General features: G+C 35.4%; 1 protein-coding gene across 1 annotated transcript; it reads left to right on the forward strand.

Moving 5' to 3' along the window:
- The first annotated feature begins 4,424 nt into the window (after nt 1-4,424).
- LOC130820810 (uncharacterized) lies at nt 4,425-7,935 on the forward strand. Its single transcript, XM_057686330.1, has 6 exons — nt 4,425-4,858; nt 5,360-5,396; nt 5,571-5,807; nt 5,960-6,007; nt 6,641-7,101; nt 7,583-7,935. Exons 1-6 carry the CDS (start codon nt 4,557-4,559, stop codon nt 7,647-7,649), a joined length of 1,152 nt encoding a protein of 383 aa, XP_057542313.1. The 5' UTR covers nt 4,425-4,556; the 3' UTR covers nt 7,650-7,935.
- The last annotated feature ends 11,167 nt before the right edge of the window (nt 7,936-19,102 follow it).

The raw sequence follows: 19,102 nt of genomic DNA on the forward strand, positions 1-19,102 counted from the left end.
CTTAGCTTATGTTCTAATATATTTCTATTCATACTCTTTCAGGTATTGATATACAATGCATCTATTCAGAGACGAAATTGTCCCGAGATTGAGACCTCGGATGATGAGCATCGTAGTTATCACAGTGAAGAGGACCAAATTGTGAGATACGAGCATATGGTTGAAGACGCTCCACCAATTGACAATGATTTTGAGACTGAAGACGCCCCACCAATGGATGCTCCCACTACCAGTAAGAAAAGAAAAGGGCGAGGTCCTACGAAAAACCTCAAAGTCACAGAACCCATGCATTTAGAATACAATGCATTGGGTCAACCCTGCGGAAAATGGCATAGGCAATATGGAAAACAAGTGGGCCTATGTATCCGCAATATTTCCATATTGCACGCATGGAACGAGGTTCCAGAGGGTTTGAAGAACTCTCTAAGGAATGATACTGTGGTAAGTAACTTTACTATTTTTACTCATTTAGTTTCATTTTGAAATTAATTTAATTGACAGTAATAAATATAAATTTTTTTTGTAGAATCTTTTCCACATCGAGAGCGACGAGGACAAGAAGAATGTGTTTCTTTCAGTTGTTGCTGAAAGATTCAGTGATTTCAAATCCAAGCTAGTAACTGGCTGGATTACGAAGAGGCGTGCCCGTACGACCAAAAAGGTCAAAACGGGAAACGAAGGTAGAGAGCAATCACCTTCGAAGATGCCCTACGAAATATGGGGTCACATATCGAAGAGGGATTGGGAGGCCTTTGTTGCCAAAAGAACAACTCCCATAGAAGTTGTGAGTATTTCATATCATATTATAGTTTACCAATTTGAATTTACTTCTTTTGATTCAGTTATTAAACTAATACATGACATTCGATTTCTATTGATTAATTAGGAAAAGCGTGGTAAAGCTTCTGATTCTGCAAGCAAAAGGAAGTTTTACCATCGCTTGGGCCAGAAAACGTACGATGAGGTCCGAAAAGAGTGAGTGGATGCGGGTTTATACCCCAATCAAAGTTCATCCACGCCCTCATCTACGACTACCTCCGCATCCCTGAATACTCCTGCTGGAGATCGGGTGCGTGATTGGTATTGCGGGCTTCAATCCCGAGATGCAAGTGGTAAATTTACCATTAATGATCCGGGAACGAAGAAGGTTGCTGATGCTGTGGTGAGTTTTGAAATTATTAAGTATATTCTTGATTTGTTTTGTATTTTTTGGCTTTGATGTACTTATACTAATTGCTATATATGTCACTTTTTTTTTTGAAGAGATGGGCTGGAAGGAAAACGAAGCTACGGGGGAGTTCACCCCAAGAGGCAATGTTGACGCATTGCATATGGTCTTAGGGAAAGACCACAGTGGGCGGGTAGTCGGAAAAGGAGGCGTCCGCGTGGGGTTACAGAAGGCATTCGGCAAAGAATGTGTTGCTACTCAATCCCGAACGGCGCTGCGGGATGAAGTAGCAACCCTCCGAGCGGAGATTACGAAGGACGTTCTCGCCAAGCTGGCCGTTGTGTTGCAGAAGATGGGAGCACCCATTGTTGACTTGGCAAACCTGATTGTCGAGGATCAGGAAAGTCAACATGGGGATCCTAATGCTTTGGTCGAGCCAACACCCGAGCCCATTACCCCCGTAGCACCCCTGCCCATTACTACCCCTGAAGGGGAAAACCCCACACCGGAGACCATAAACTCCGTTGCTCAAAATTCGGAGCCAACTCCGGAGCCAGTGCTACAGGTACATAGTTTTTAAATATATAAGCACTTATTAATTTAAATTGTAACGCGTTTTAATATTTTATTATGATGCTTATTATACTAAACGACACAATTTTCAGGAGGCGACTCCTTGTTCTCTTTTGCTGCCTCAGTTAGGTGTTACTAGTGATGGCGACTTAACTGAGGTTGCATATGGTGTGGCCCAGCCAACCAAAGAGGGCCAAACAGTGCATTCAATGCCTGTTGCAAGTGGCCACATCAGTGTGACCGTGGAAACTATTGCAAAGGGGTTTGAAGATTTCTCACTCCCGGTTCCAATGCCAAAATGGAGCCTGAGAAACTATCAGACACCCTAAGTAGTTTCGTCACATGGCCATATGCTTGGGTCCGATTCACTAACATGGTAAGAATAATTTGTACCTTATTTATTTTTATTTTTTTAATTGCATGCTTACACTAATTTAATTGTATAAATTGAAATAGTCGATGCCAAGTAAAGGTGTCGGTTCCTCAGCAAAGGTGTCGACTGGGTCAAAGTCGATGCCAAGCACTCCAATTTTGACTGATAAGGAGCTAAAAGATCTCTCTCAAGATTGCAAATGGCTGCACACTTGTGCATCTCGCATAAGTGAGGATGACCCAATCATTCTGAACCTGCTGAAAGAGCAATACTGCTTTTTAGAGAGCCCGTTTGTAATTATTGGTCTCAGTGACATCGGGCAATTTTTGAGAGGAGAGATGCTGAGCGTAGCTCTTATCCATGTCTACATGAGGTGATACTCACTATCTTACAAGTTAGGCATTGTTTTTTAATTGTTTTAATAACCGAATTACTAACAAAATTTTCTTATTCGTGAGTTTAGTGCGGCTTACGAGGAGCTAAATTCTTGCGAACCTCCAATAAAAAAAGGATGGTTTTGTCCTGAGTCGATTTCGGGTACTAAATGTGTAAATGATCCAGATGACGTCAGAGAATACATTGAGACTGCTTTGACTAATTCCCTTGCATCTAAACATAGATTCATTCTGGCTCCATATGTGGAAGAGTAAGTTTTATTTTTGAAATTGAACTTACCATTTGATTTTTAAAGTCACCTAATCTCTAATTTGTTGATTTTAAATTTGCGTTTGTAGTTTGCATTGGATAATTTTGGTCATATGTCCTTTAACGAACACTGCGCACGTCTTCGACTCATTACAAAAACCTCAAAGCCCGCCTCGCAACACAAAATTCAAAGCGTTGTTGAATGCGTACGTAATATTAATTATTTTACCAATTTGATTTAATTAAGTGTTATATATATATATATATATATATATATATATATATATATATATATATATATATATATATATATATATATATATATAATTACATAAAGTTAGTGTTCATGTGAGTAGATAAGATAAGGAATGATATATAAATGAGTCACGATAACTCAAAAAAATATAACTTAGTTACAGAGTTTTAATAAGACCCGGTGCAACATAGATCCTACTCAGACCCGGTGCTATATATTCCACTTTAAATGATGGGTGGTTGAGATTCGAATCCGTGACCTCATGTCATGACGGCTTATGATACCAAGTCAAGAACCAACTCAACCAAAAGCTTAACTTAATGATTAAAATCCTAGGATATGTTATATACTCTAACACTAATCACCTCTTATTGCAAAAATGAATTTGTTTATGACTGTTATGAATGGTTTAACTTGAGTGCACATTTGATGGGTGTATTCATGTGGTGACTTATGGAATGGAATCCTAGGGATGTCATGAATGGGTGTATTAAGTTTTGTCTTAATGTTTGTGGTTTATGATGATTATTAAAGTATGAATTAATGAGTAAATCATGGGAGTTATGGGATTTAATGAAGAAGTGTAAAGGTTTAATTTAAGATGCTCTACAATGCAAAGTCGAGCAAAACTGTCAAAAGCTCTCTGAAGTGTCGCTCGACCAGCTCGCTTGATCGAGCGAGCTTCAGGATGGGTCGAGCGAGCAGACAGAATGTAACCAGAAACTTCTTGTAGCCCGCTTGACTAGGTCGCTCCACCAAGCAAGCCTCTGCTTTGGTCGAGCGATGTCTCTGATGCTCCTAGAATGCTGTTTTTTGACTCTTTAAGTGCTTAGGGCTATTTCATTGTCATTTATTCATAGTCTTAATGTACTCAATGTTATTTAATACGATCTCTCCTATAAATAGAGAGCTCATTTGCTCATCCAAACATAACCACAAAATACACCTCAAGCCAAACACTAGCTTATATCTCTTTTCTATTGTAATTCTCCATATTTAAGAGTTCTTTGAACTCCTTTGATATATAAGAGATACTACACAACGGAGGACGTAGCCTAAGTTGGGTGAACCTCGTTAAATCTTTATGTCGTTTTATTGCATTACTTTCTCCCACAAACATCGATATCATTGATAGCTTAATTTGTTTGTCACAAAACCTCATACATTCGATCTTGACAATATTAGAGTTTGAAACACATTATTCGAACTCTAATATAACATCGTTTTCAATAACTTTCCAAAAAAACTTTATTTTTGTCATTTAAATTACTTCCAACAAATTACATCACTAAGTTATTGTGCACATTAAAAATAAAGTATTAAAAAGGCAAAATCAATCACAAAAGGTGCTAAATGTCGACAAATTATATAAAAATCTTTTGATTGCCTTACATGGAACCCATAATCACCCACACTAACAAATTATGCCAATCAATCATTATTTTTCATTGCCAAATATAACAAACTCCAATCAATAAAAAAAACTCTAATCTTTATATTCCACTTTATGATGAACCAGAAGTAAAGCTTTGAGAACAAAAATGGGGTCTGCAACATCATCAATGGCAGCAAAGTTAGCCTTTTACCCTCCAAACCCACCAACATATACCTTAATCAGTGATGAATCAACTAAAAAATTGGCAATTTCTAATGTTTTTAGAAGAGAAAATGTTGATGTTTTGAAGTTATGTACTAAAAAAGGCAATAAAATTGTTGCTGTTTTTATCAAGAATCCTTCTGCTTCATTCACTATTCTGTATTCTCATGGTAATGCTGCTGATTTGGGTCAAATGTTTAATACTTTCTCTGAGCTTAGTGCTCATCTTGGAGTTAATCTTATGGGGTTAGTTTTTCAACTTTAATCTTGCTCTAAATTTCATTTTAGTGTTTAACTTGTGTGTTAGAAATTCTTCACGTCAGTAAAAGATTCACCATGACAAATATAATGGATAATAGACTGGCATATAAATTTAGTGGTTAATCCTCTAACAATCATATGGTTTTGGGAAGAACGAACTTGATCAAGTTTGTACGTAAATCAACGCTAATTATGTATCCATGAGTTTGTGGGCCCAAGTCTATGGGGGTATCCACACGAGTGGACCCTCGAGGTGATTATGTGATGAATTGCCACAGCCTAACAATGTGAATATATAAATTATTTGTCAATTTTAAATTACCTCCTTGTTTTCACTGTTTTCACAAGCTTCGATTACGTTACTTTATGGCACTGAGGTAATAACATTTTTTAGTCTATAATCTTGAGTATTACCGTTGTGATGAAGTTAAAGAATCTTTACAATAGAGTCGTAATATATTTTTAATTGTGTATAATTAATTGCAGTTATGATTACTCTGGATATGGGAAATCTTCAGGGAAGGTAAAATAACTTTTAATTAATAATTACAAATAATCAAAAAGTCTTGCAGGAAAATGCATTAATAATGACAATTGACAACAGCGTCAATTAAATTTATATTTGTCATTAAAATTTGAAATTATATCATCATGTTTAATTTTTTTTTTTTCTATTTTGTGATTAATGTGTGATTAGCCAAGTGAGCAAGATACATATGCAGACATAGAAGCAGCATACATATGTCTAAGAGAAAACTATGGAGTAGCAGATGAAAACCTCATACTGTATGGACAGTCTGTCGGAAGCGGCCCAACGGTCGAGCTAGCCACCCGTCTACCCTGTCTTAGGGCCGTAATCCTTCATAGCGCCATCCTCTCTGGCATTCGTGTCATGTACCCTGTCAAGAGAAGTTACTGGTTCGACATTTTTAAGGTATGTCGTTTTCTTCATGTAGCCGATTCTTATCTTTTGAGATGTTTCGTTCCTAGTGTATTTATCGCAAAACAAAAAAAAAAAGAAAAAAAGAAAAAAATAGTATTCCTAATTCACTCTGCTTATTTTTGTACTTTATTACCATGTTGCAGAACATAGACAAAGTTCCCCTTCTCAATTGCCCTGTTCTGGTTATTCATGTAAGTAACAAGTTTTACTTGTTATAAAATCATAAGTTCATTATATATGTAATTTCTAATTCTTGCTTATTAGTTTTGTTATAATCGGTAGATTATATAACATATTTTGGCGTCTCATCCAAATACTTAAGTTGATGGTTAAGGTTCTAATAAGTTAATTACTTTATAAATTCACTGCAACATGTTTGTTTAAAACGTACGATACGTTTTTAGATATAATCATCACTACTGTTACTTAATTCACTAATTCCTAGTAAATCACAAGATGCAACAAGCAAAATACAGTTGGTTTTTGCTTGTTTTTGGGTCATTTGTGCTAATAACGAATTAAAAAAATGATTAGATAGTGAATTAGGTAACACCAATACCAATGTTACTGAACTAAGTTTTAGAGGAGTCGGATGAACATGACCTTTCCGTTTTTTGTGATTGGCCCTTAGTACTTTATTTCAACTGCAACTTGACATAAATAAAAAATGCACATAAATATTATCCGCAACTTCACAAACACATGGGATTCAAGTGTACAAAACAAAGCATTGGAATAAAAAACCTACAAAACCCATTTAAAAGTAATCTTTTCATTTATGTTTAATTTGACATTATTGTATCATTTCACCCCTTGATTAAAAGGGGACAGCAGATGAAGTAGTACATTGTTCTCATGGAAGGCAAATATGGGAACTATGCAAAGAGAAATTTGAGCCATTATGGGTAATAGGAGGAAACCACTGCAACTTGGAGCTTTATCCAGAGTACTTAAGCCATCTAACCAAGTTTATTTCAGCCATCCCAAAACTACTGTCACCCAATGATCACATAGAATCTGAACAAACTAGCTCAGATATGGTAGAATCATCTGGTGATTCGAAAGAAGTTAGTTTTAGGTCGAGTACAGATCAAAGTGACTGGTCTTACTCTTCTCGGTTGAACATCCTACAACGCCAACATTCTAGAAGAAGTGTCGACAGTAAGGAGCTACCGAGTAGTAGTACTGACAGGAAAGATAGGAGTAGGAGGAAGAGTGTAGACAGTCTCAGCAGATCCAGGAACAGTACAGACCAAAATGATAAGCCAAGGAGAAGCTTCGATAGGTAAGGCGCTAATGCTTATTCCTCCATCCCACCGAATCTACTACACTTAGCTTGTTACATCTGGTTGTCGTCCTTGTCAAAGAATCAACTCAACTTAAAGCTTTAACACGCCCCCTCACACGAGGACTCTTTGGGCTATAATGTAGATGTAGCATAAATCCTCCTTGTACCTGGCGCTGAACATTCTACTTTCAACGAGTGATGGTTATTCGAACCCTTGACCTTTTGTCAAGCTGGCATCTGATACCATGCCAACTATCAAAGAACCGACTCAACCAAAAGTTTAGGCTGATAGTTGAGACCCAATAATATGTTACACCGGTATATTCTAACAGTCCCTGCCCCATCCGACCCAAACAAAAACAATGTAAATAAAGTGTCACCATATTCATTGAGACAGAAGTGTAAGACATTAGATTAAGCAGTAACTTTAAGCCATTCAAATTTGGTGGTTGGGATTGTAACTTTTTGCATTTTGCAGGTTGGGAAACATGGTAAGATCAGTTGGGATATGCAATGTTGATTGTTTCAAAAGAACTGCAATTTGAGTTAAGCGGAGCTATTTTAGGGTGAAGATCGGCCACAATCCACCTTAAAAGATTATTTCTTTTACAAAGAATATATTTCAAGTGTTGTTTATTTGCATGTGGTATTTTGCCACAAATTAGTCAAATTACCTATTTGTCTTGTTGTCAACATTATTTTATTTCTGTTCACTTTAGTCCTCTACGTACCCTCTTGACATAAATCTTAGCTTCGTCTCCATTGATTATGGAGATGAGATCAATATGAAACAGTAAGTCATGGGTTTTTTTGAATTGAGTTTAAATATTTAAGGAGTAAAAAAATTCAAATTAGTAAAATAAATGTAAGTGAAAATGCAAATGAAGTAATTGAAATACTTGTAAAAGATGTAGAATTAGAATAAACTCAAAAAAGGATAAATAAAATGGGATGATGATTTTCCTCATTTAGAGGAAAATATTCCTTCACCCTCCCTTGGGTAAATTTGTATCCCAATACGAGAGAAATAATTATTATTATATCCATCTTTCATTAGCTTCTAACCAATTCTTCTTCTTCTTTAATAATGAAATTCTTTAATCTTTAATCTAATTAACTTCATCTTCCTACTTTAATTTTTATTTACCTCTTAAATATTTACAATTAATCTAAGCGATCCCATAGTTGCCTTCATTACTTTCCTATACTCATTTGGTTTCCTCTTAATTCTTAGTTGCAATATTTTACAAACTATAAGAGATGTCAACCATTTAACACAAGATTTCTCCAAGAAATCAAAGGTTTCCATGACATCATTTTTTTCGAAAAATACACATCAAATAAGTATTTTTTTTTAAAAAAAAAAAATCATTTTTCATTTCAAATTCACTTTCATTCTTCGATATAATTTAAATCGGAATAAATGTTTGATGGTAAATCATGACTTTTCTTTCACTGGTGCAAATATACATAATTATATACATAATTAAATACTTCCTCCGTTCCAAAATACTTACACCAAATACATTTTTATATAATTCAATGTGTTTATCAAATCGTTTATATCTAGTATTAGAAAAATATACGACGACACGAATAAAATAAGATCCCACATGACTATTTTTCTCATATAATAGCCAAAATTTGTAAATTATCATAGAATGATGAATAGTGGCAAAATTGATTTGGTTCAAGTAATATAAAAGGGGCGAAGTAGTAGAATTGCAATAATATATTGATTTTTTCATCATTCAAAAAAAAATTCTCTTTTTATATTCATTTTTGGCGATGGGGAGGAGTGAGGAGGACAAAAGGACCGACTTTGAAAAAATAGTTGAAAGATTTCTTTGATCAACAACATTCATTCTTGGTTCAAAGACTCAAAGTTGTATGATTTCACATGAAGAAGTTATTAGCTTTTGATTTATCATACCGCATTGCCTTCAATTTTATTTTGCTCGCATATTTTATAAGTGAAAAATAAGGGGTATGATGATAATTTGCTCCTCATAAAATATTAGGATGCTCTCCATTACTTTTCTCTATTACTCATATTAGAATTTGATACCTATTTGAGAATAAAAAATAAAATATAAAAATCCCTCCTTTAAACTCCATCAGGTAATTTTAGCCCTTAAATTGAGCAATGAACCCTCTATTATATTGTTAGTAATGAAGAGGATCTTAACTGGCTCAGATGATATTTCTTACATACAATTGGCGGGAGACAGTGTAGCAATCAGCAAAGCAATAATGTAGCGAAATTGCAATAATTTGCTACTTTGGTAACTTTGTTTTTTAAAGGAAACTATTCATTCCATTTTTTCTCGCCAAAACCCAAATTAAAACTAAATAAAATATATAGTGGTAGTCCTCAAAATTTCATGACCTATGTATTTAGGGTTGCAAGAGGTAGAAGGTTGTGATGATCTTGGTTTATGCATGGAAGTTATAACTTTGATAGATATGATTGAGTGTCTTGGAGCTATCAAGCAAGAAATGAAATCTCTCTTTTTAGGAATTATACTTGGTCTATTGTGAAAGCTATTATAAATAATAATGCAAAAAATTAAACTACAAATACAGAATGATGTTTGTAGTGTCTTCTTTGTGTATGACTATGAACTCCTTGCTTGAATGAACCACGAATTAAACAACACCACAGAGAAGATTACTTTGTAACGATAACGTCACTCGGAAATCTGATATAGATTGAAGGCAACTATAAGCTATCCTATTGTGATATTTCCCCCCACAAAGTATTTGGGTTATGAGAATGTAAATTCACAATGAGATATAATCAATCACTCCAACTGATTAGTACAAAACGATTGAACAAAATGATTATGTGTTAATGTAGAGAATAAAATCATAAAAACAACGAAAGAGTTTATAACTCTCTTTTATGTTGTAAGAGAATGAGATAAAGATGAAATCGAAAATGATATCCAAGATGTGTTTGATCACTATACATCTTCTCCTATTTATAGAGTAATGTAGCAATGATTCATCTCAATCCATTTACTAATTATATTTGATGGTTATCAGTTTATAATCAAGTAAATCATTAGTTCATAACAACACAATGCTCCATGAAATGAAGTTTCAATTCTCGAACAATGACTCTGTTCCAAGGTGTTCGAACGAGCACATGCCAATAACACTTCTAGAAACTTTCTGACGCGAAATTTCCTAAGTACTCGAACGAGCACATAAAGTTCTTGAACAAGCAAATGCTCAAAACATCAAACAAAAGCTTTTTGAACAAACTGCCTAACGAACACAACAGTGCTCGAAGGAGGAAAAAAGTGCTCGAACGAGCAGTCCATTCGAGCACCATGTTTTTGGTTCCGTTGTTACTTTCATGGTTAGTATTTAGCTTAAGCTCTTTGGATAATGTCCTACATGCTCTAAATACTCAACAAAAGCACCTAAGAAAAAGGCGGGTTGGGTGAAAATGGTCTTCAAAAGAAAGGAAGGATCGTCTAGTGTTTTTGGACCATTTACAAAGCTAGAGTAGTTGTAAAAGGTTGTACTCAAGTTGAGGGTATTGACTTTCATGATGCGTTCTCTCTAGTGGTGAAGTATACTTCAATTGGATGTAAAATATAATATTTCTCTACAATGAATTAGACAATGAGTTCAAGATGAAACAACCTGAATGCTTGAGGTAATGGGTAAGGAAGACTATGTATATTGCTTGGATAGATCGTTATACAGCTAAAAGCAATCTCCAAGACAATTGTATAGTAGGTTTAATTGCTTCATGTTGTCCAATGATTTTGCACATAATTCTTATGATAGTTCTGTCTATGTAAAATGTTAGGGATAGGTGCAATGGATTCTTGTATTTGACTAAAAAGAGATACATTAAGAAGCTGTTCAAAGGTTCACTACGGATAATGTAAGATTATTTCTACTCCCCTTGGTTCTTAGTTCTTGCTCTCATAGATCATTGTCCACAAATCAAGTTTGAAGAGAATGCTATAAATCAAGTTTGAAGGGAATGCTATGAGTGGCATTCCATACACAAATATTGTCGAAAGTATTACGTATGCTGTGGTTTGTAGTAAACCCAACTTGCTTAAGTCATGATCATAATTAGTCGATACATGGAAAATCAGAAGAAGCAAAATTAGGATGTAGTAAAACAGTAGTTGAGATTGTTGAAGGATACATCAGATGTATGCCTTTAGTTTTGAAGAGACAAAAAGTAGCACATATGATATTGTGATTCAAGTTATGGTGGAAAAAAAGATCTAAGGTTTGCATTCACTATGGGTGGTACAAGAATTAATTGGTTGTCCTCCTACGAAGATGGGATAGCCATGTGTGCAACCGTGGCAGAATATAGGGAATAACTTGTTTTTAATAAAATCACTCCTAATTATACTTACATTTTTTATAACTTCATTGTTCTCATTTAAAATATAAATATTGATTAAAATTTTATATATCACTATTTAAACTTAAGTCATAAATAATATATGGATTGATAGTTTTGACAATATTCACCTCATTTATTTCTTGTAAACTTGACATATTCAATAAAATTCAACATTGGATGATACATGATTTCAACTACAGATTTCAAATAGCTTTAATCTTAGTGTTAGTTACTGGGTTACACTTGGATCAAATCCGTTAGTTACAGTTCGGTTGAAAGAAATCTTAACTATTTATAAGTCTAATATCGACTTGTAATTATACCTATCATACATACAAATAATAGTGAAGTAAAATGATAAATGACAAGTTTCATAGTGTCTTGCCATTGTAATTATTTGATTGGGTGAGAAATCTTAATTGACAATAATCTTTCTATATTAGAAGATTAATTTGATGGCATGTTAAATAAATAATGTTTTAAATATATAATATACCATTACGCATGTCTAATTTGGTATATTTTTGATTTCAAATGCTAATATATGAATTAAAGTTACTTTAAGTATAATACTCTCTCGATTCCTTAAAGAAGTTCCCATTTGACATTTTAGGGTGTTTTTTTTTTTGTTCACATAAAGAATATATCTATTTGTATCATAAATTTTAGACAAAGCTAATCTTATTCATCCTCATTTTAATATTTTTATAATGTAAATTGTCCCTACATATCTTTCACTAACTTTATTTTAACATTTTTATATTCTTTATGGCCATCAAATGTTTTCCACTAACTATATAAAAATATATTTTTTTCCATTAACTTTCTTTTAATATTATTTTAATGTTTATGGTCCCACATTTCTTCCATAAAATTTATTATTCAATAAAATAATATATCCACTATCAAAAATATTCCAATTTTCTTAATTCTTTTGAACATTTCTTGTGGGAACTTCATTAGGGAACGGAGGGAGTATTTATTAAGTACGTCTAATTTAAGTGTACAAAGTCATTTAAGTATGTGCCTGATTGAAAAGAATTAGCTCGACATTGATGGTTGGTGCACTTATATAAGAATTTACATATATTCCATTTGTATGATATGCATACATGAATTAATAATGGGAAATTATCAATGGTGCCCTTGTACTATTGAAAAATTACAATGGTACCGCACTGCATTTCAGTGGTACCCCCCAATTATATGGTAATTAAAAACGTGACATTAAATGGTTAATTTTCCGTTAACTTTCATTAAAAACCAACCATGGTTTGTTTGTGATTCATTTGCTTCCCTCTTCCTTTTCCCTCCTAACCCGTACTTGCTTACTCTATCTTCATCATCATCTCCCTGCGTTGATCACGCCATTGTTGAAGCTTCATCTTTCTCATTGCTGCTTTCGTTGACGTTGGTAAGTTCCTTATTCTTTCTTTCCTCATTTTTTTCTGTACATACAAGATGTTCGGTTGTTTGAGTTATGACTCTAAATCTCAAGTAAAATGTCGCTTTTTTTTTATTTTGTCGTCCTAAAAGTTTCGATCTTTAGGCTTTGTTGTTGAATTTTGTGGTTTAAAGGACAATGTGAGTCGTTTTTGTAACGGAAAAGCCCTAAAATTTAGGGCTTTTTTGAATTCTGATTTTGTTTGGCGTTGGATGATTGATGTGGTTTTTGATTTTGTTTTTTTTTTTTGTGGTAACAGATTGTAAATGGATGATAGTGTGGTGTTGAAATTTGTGTACATGGGTATAGAGACAGAAGTTTTTGTTGATGATGTCGACCTAGTTAACTTGCTAGACATGATTATTGATTATTGGGATACGGCTGAGAGGGAGGAACATTTAACGCCTGAACATCTCAGTTTTAGCTATGTATACAACAAGAAGCATGTTGAACTAGTTGATGATAAATCATTGCTGGAGATGTTTAGTAGAAATATGGGCAAGGATAGTATTTGCATCCATGTAGGGGATTCTAAACCTAATGCCCTGTTAGATAATGCTAGGAGGCTTAGGGAAACCTTAAAGCAGAATGCACAGAAGAAAGAGGTGAGATCCAATGAAATCCCTGCAGAACTTGATGATGAAGATGATGATGATGTTGTTTTGATAATTCCAACCCCAAGTCAACCTTATGAGGAGCCTCCTGTGGTAAGTGTTGAGGATGATGTGGACCCCATTCCAACTCCTGTAACACTTGAGAAACAACCTACTGATGATGTGCCCTGTGAGGAGGAACCTGTAATGGTTAAGGAACATGCTGTTGAGGATGATATGGATAGTGATATTGATATAGAAGTGTACCCCATTCCAACCCCACTGCAGATTTTGAAGCCCAAGGGCTGGAAACCACCAAAGACTGAGTTTAGGCCCAAGTTGCCTGTTTTGAGAAGGAGTAGAAGACATGTTGAGATAAACCCACCATCCCCTGGCAACATCAATGATGTTATCATTGAAAATGCTGAGTTATTGAATGAGATAAACAAAGGTGATGAATTTAATGATGAAGCGAATGATGAAGTTAATGTAGAGGGTTCTAGAGCACAGACAACACAAAAGAAGACCCCATCAAAGAGGACACAAAAGAAAACATTAAACAAATCCCCAAACAAAACCCCAAAGACCATTGCTAAGAAAACCTTAAGCAAATCCCCAAACAAAAAAATCCCAAAGACCACTATGAGAAGAAAGGGAATTAAGAAGACAGTTATTAGAAAGTCTGTAAGATTGATGCAACAGAACAAGGAGGTTGCTGGTACATCTGGTACAAAATCATTGGTCAGTGAGAGTGATGATGAATCTTTCAATCCAACCCTGTCAGACCATAGTTCTGACAGTGATACTGTGTCTTTGGTTGATAGTGATAAAGAGGCTGAGGTAGAGGATGGTGGGCATGATACATCATACAGTGCATTGCCATCTTACTGTGATGTTATCAAATCAACAAACGAGGGTTCATATGCAAATTGTGCTTGGTATCCCCCTACACATCCTGATAGACCACTAGTGTTTATGAGCATTTTTGTATCATTCAAGGCATCTCTGGAGGGCCTTTTTTCTGGTTGTAGAAGTGTTATTGGAGTGGATGGGGCTCATTTAAAGGGTAATTATGGTGGGGTTTTGTTATCTGCAATTGCCCTTGATGGCAACAATGAAATGTTTCCAGTGGCATGGGGTATTGTCTCATGTGAGGATGAAGAGAGTTGGAAGTTTTTCATTTGGCATCTTAAGCATGTATTAGAACCAAGTAAAAGAGGCGACAATTGGTGCATAATATCTGACAGACAGAAGGTAACAACACTTATTACTTGGTAGTTCATTGATTATGCATAATCTATTAAACCTAATATGTTGTTTTCATATGCAGGGAATTGACAAGGCTCTCACTGATTTGTGGCCTAAGGTGCAAAGAAGGTATTGTTGCAGACACCTTAGTGCCAACTGGAAGAAGTCTTTTCATGGGCCTAAGTTATGGCAATTGTATTGGCTAGCATGTGGGGCCTTCTCACCGTACACATTTGCAAAGGCCATGAATGAGATTGAAAAAAACAACCCTGCTGCAAGGATATGGCTTGCTAATTTGGGTCCACAGGAGAGATGGACAAAACATAGGTTTGACCCTGAATTGAAGTGTGATGTTAACACCACAAATTTTGTAGAAAGCTTTAATGCCACCCTAGGAACTGATAGGTGTAAGCCAATGTTAAGTTTGTTAGAGGGAATTAGGAGAGTAACAATGGTTAGGTTAGCAACAAGGAGGAAAAAGTGTGAAGAATGGGAGAGGCTATGTCCAAATATTGCGAAGAGAGTTCAAGTATTATGCAATGAGAGTAGGTCATGCAGGGCTTTCATGTCTAGTCCAGGGGAGTATGAGGTGGTGGAGGGTAAATCAACTATGGCTGTCAGTTTAAACCAACGCACATGCCATTGCAATGTCTGGCAACTCACTGGGATACCATGTAGGCATGCAATGAGAGCGATACTTCATGAAGGTCTTGATCCACAATCCTTGGTTGATGATTGGTATTCAGTAGAGAAATATAAGTTGACCTATCATCAGAGCATTAAACCTATCCCTGACCAGGGTAAGTGGCCACCAATTGAACACCCTGCTATACTACCTCCTGTGCTGAAAAGAGGTGTTGGTAGGCCTTGTAGGAACCGAAAGAGAGGTGATGATGAAGAGAGGAAGGCAAAGAGGAGCAAGACAATTAAATGTGGGAAGTGTGGGGATTTTGGTCACAACAAGTCCAGCTGCAAGGGAGGGCCAACAAAAAAATAGAAGGCAGCAGCATCTTCTTCAACTTTGAAGTGCAAGGGAAAGAGCAAAGCAAAATGATTACTATCTGTGTTATGTGAATGTAATTACTTAACTTGTGACTTGATATGGATGAACAATACATTAATCCTATTTCGTATATGTAATGGATGAACAGTTGATCCTCTTTTTGTATAACTAATGGATGAACAGTAGATGTAAAATTATGTAAAATTAAACCTCTGATGTAAAATTAATGTCGATTATGGATGCAAATTATGTATGCAAATTATGGATGAACAGCAGCGACTTCGAATTGCAAATTGATCTAATTCCAAATTTTTTTGATTTGATAAATACAACCTTACCTTTACAAGGTAAGAACCAACACAATACCTAAACTTACATATAAGGAAACCATTACAACGCTTACAATCTTACTTTACAGTCGCAAGAAAAACCAATAATAGGTAGAACATTACAACAAATTTCATGAAAACCAGAACCTTAAGTAAGCTATCAACCTTCTTGGACAGCCCTTCAACAGTAGCTTTGAGTTCATTAAATTGTTCGCCATTCAACATTACAGGAGCAGGTCCTTGTACCTCTGCAGGTGCAGCTTCCTCAATGTTTTCCTTCAAATCAGCATCATAACCCCATTCAAATGCTTGGTACGACATACATTTGTAGTACATTCTTCCCAGATTGTTAATTGAACCCGAAACCCTAATATCATAGAATTTTGTTGGGTCACAGCAACACTTTTTCAACCTTACCCAGCTATCACCAACTTCAATGGAATTAACGTTAGGGCTTCCATGTTGTCTTTTGGTATTACCCGAATACACCTTACCGCAGACTGATGAGATCCTTGAGGAAGCAGCCATGGAAGCAGAGAAGGAAGAGGAGATGGAAAAGAGAAGAAGAAAATCGTGTGTTTGAATTGATGTTGCATATTTAAACAATTACAAACTAACCATGGTTAGGTTACATTCAAAAGTTAACGGACAGTTAACGGAATATTCATCATTAATGTCACGGTTGTAATTACCATATAATTGGGGGGTACCACTGAAATGCAGTTGGGTACCATTGTAATTTTTGAATAGTACAAGGGCACCATTGATAATTTCCCATTAATAATTGAACCAAATAAAAAAAAATTAAATTGAATTGAAAATGTATCATTCAATAACTTAAAGTGTATATATAATTGAAAAATAAAGTTTGTTTATCCAATTTAGGATTTGATCATATTTTTCTAGGATCGTCAATCTTATAAATTTAGGGTCGCCATTTTGATAGCCCAATATAAATTCACTTTATTTTATTTTTAGTTTAACTTAATTTTCTATATATTATTCAAATAATTTTTTGTGCGATAGTGGAAGCAACAATTGATAAACAATTAAGAAATTATGCAAACAATAAGAAATAACACTAGAGGTTTAATGTGGTTTACTATCGATGTGATAGCTACATTCACTGGCACCAAAAACTAACATTTCACTATAAAATGCAAAGATTACAAAGATGAATAAAGTTTTCTCTATTTGTAAACTCTCATAGTTGTGGCTTAAAACTCTAGCATTAATAGAAGGGAGTATATATAATAAATCCTAAGTAGAAGATACTTGGGCTCCAAGTCTTGAAAATAACCAGCCAAAAAAGTTGGGGCAACAAAACCCACTAAAGTAACCGCCTAAAAGAAAGCAAAATTGCTTCCTGCATGAAATGGAACTTCACCCCACACTGCCGCCGAGTCTGCTTCATGTTATGAAAAACTTCATTTGATTCAACAACCACAGTCGACTTGTTTTCCTTCATCCCAATGCCGAGTCCGCGTTCGATTCATCTTCAACCATAAACTTGACTCTAATTTGAGTCATCCATCATCAACAACCTCAACCTTGACGAGAACTTGTAGTCAGCAATTGATCCCACCAACACATAGTGAAATATCTCAAGTTAAATCTGATGTAAAGCTCATGCATAAGTCATAAATCCCGATAAGTCTTCAACTAAGACACATCCGATAATTTTCCAACCAAAACCCATCACATACTCGTCTTCAAGTATAATAACTCATAATGCTCCACCTGCCACACAAGCCCCGGGCAACCTCCACCTTAAGGCCAACATGCCTACAACAGGAGCTCCCCAACACCGCCCCTAAGGACTTACTACATCACATAGTAATCAATATTTATCAAGTTTAAGCAATGTTTAAACTTACTAAATGGAATAGACTTAGTTAAGAAATTAGTTGGTTTGTCAATGTGTTTTGCCCGATCATGGTGCATTTGATCTCTAGCTAAGAAAATTGCACTTTGACTATCAAATACACCGTAGCAAAATCTTGTGCAATACCCAGTTCACCTACAAGGCCTTTCAGCCAAATAGATTCCTTAGCTGCAGAAGTAAAAGCCGTGTACTCAGCTTCAGTAGTAGAAAATGTAACCGAAGACTGCAATGTAGACTTCCACCTAACCACATTACTACCCAAGGTAAACACATACCCACTCACAGACCTGTTGGTATCGACATCAACTGCATAATCAAAATCACTATACCTAGTTACCAAACAATCCTTATCATCCTATACATTAGACCAATATCAGTTATCCCTCTCAATCAGCAAAAAATCCGTTTCACCCCTTGCTAGTAATCCCTCTCAAGTCGAGCCATAAAGCTACTAACAACCCTAATAACGTGCGCAATATTCAGCCTAGTACAGACCATAGCATACATCAAACAGCCAACCGCGTTGGCATAGGAAACTTTAGACATATAAGCTAACTCCTCCTTAGTTTGAGGTGACATAGACAAAGACAACTTACAGCTAATAGTTGTTGGCGTACTTATAGACTTTGATTTTTCCATCCCCAACCGAGTCAAAATCTTTTCAATGTAGCTTTTCTGAGTCAAAAAAAGCTTACCTCTAGCCCGATCCCTGTAGATCTCCATACCCGAAATCTTCCTAGCTGCACTCAAGTCTTTAATGTCAAATACCGAGCTAAGCTATGTGTATTGAGACTTGTCATCAATAAATGACACAAAATATCGGAAACCTCCCATACCTTCAACTTTAGATGGACCCCAAAAATCTATATGGATATGATCGAGCACAACCTCAGTAATGTGAGCATCCCTGCTGAACTTTGACTTGTGTTTCTTCCCAAACACACAATGCTCACAAGATTAAAGGTTGACAACCTTGATCTCGGATTGAACACCCTTCTTAGACAATAGTTGCATCCCCTTCTCCCCATATGGACAAGACTTATGTGTCAAATCTTAGTCATCTCGTGGTGAGACACTAATGTGCAAACCGCAGAACTTGACAACGTAAC

The sequence above is a fragment of the Amaranthus tricolor genome, chromosome 8 (genome assembly GCF_026212465.1).
Source record: "Amaranthus tricolor cultivar Red isolate AtriRed21 chromosome 8, ASM2621246v1, whole genome shotgun sequence".
In the NCBI taxonomy this organism is placed as follows: Eukaryota; Viridiplantae; Streptophyta; class Magnoliopsida; order Caryophyllales; family Amaranthaceae; genus Amaranthus; species Amaranthus tricolor.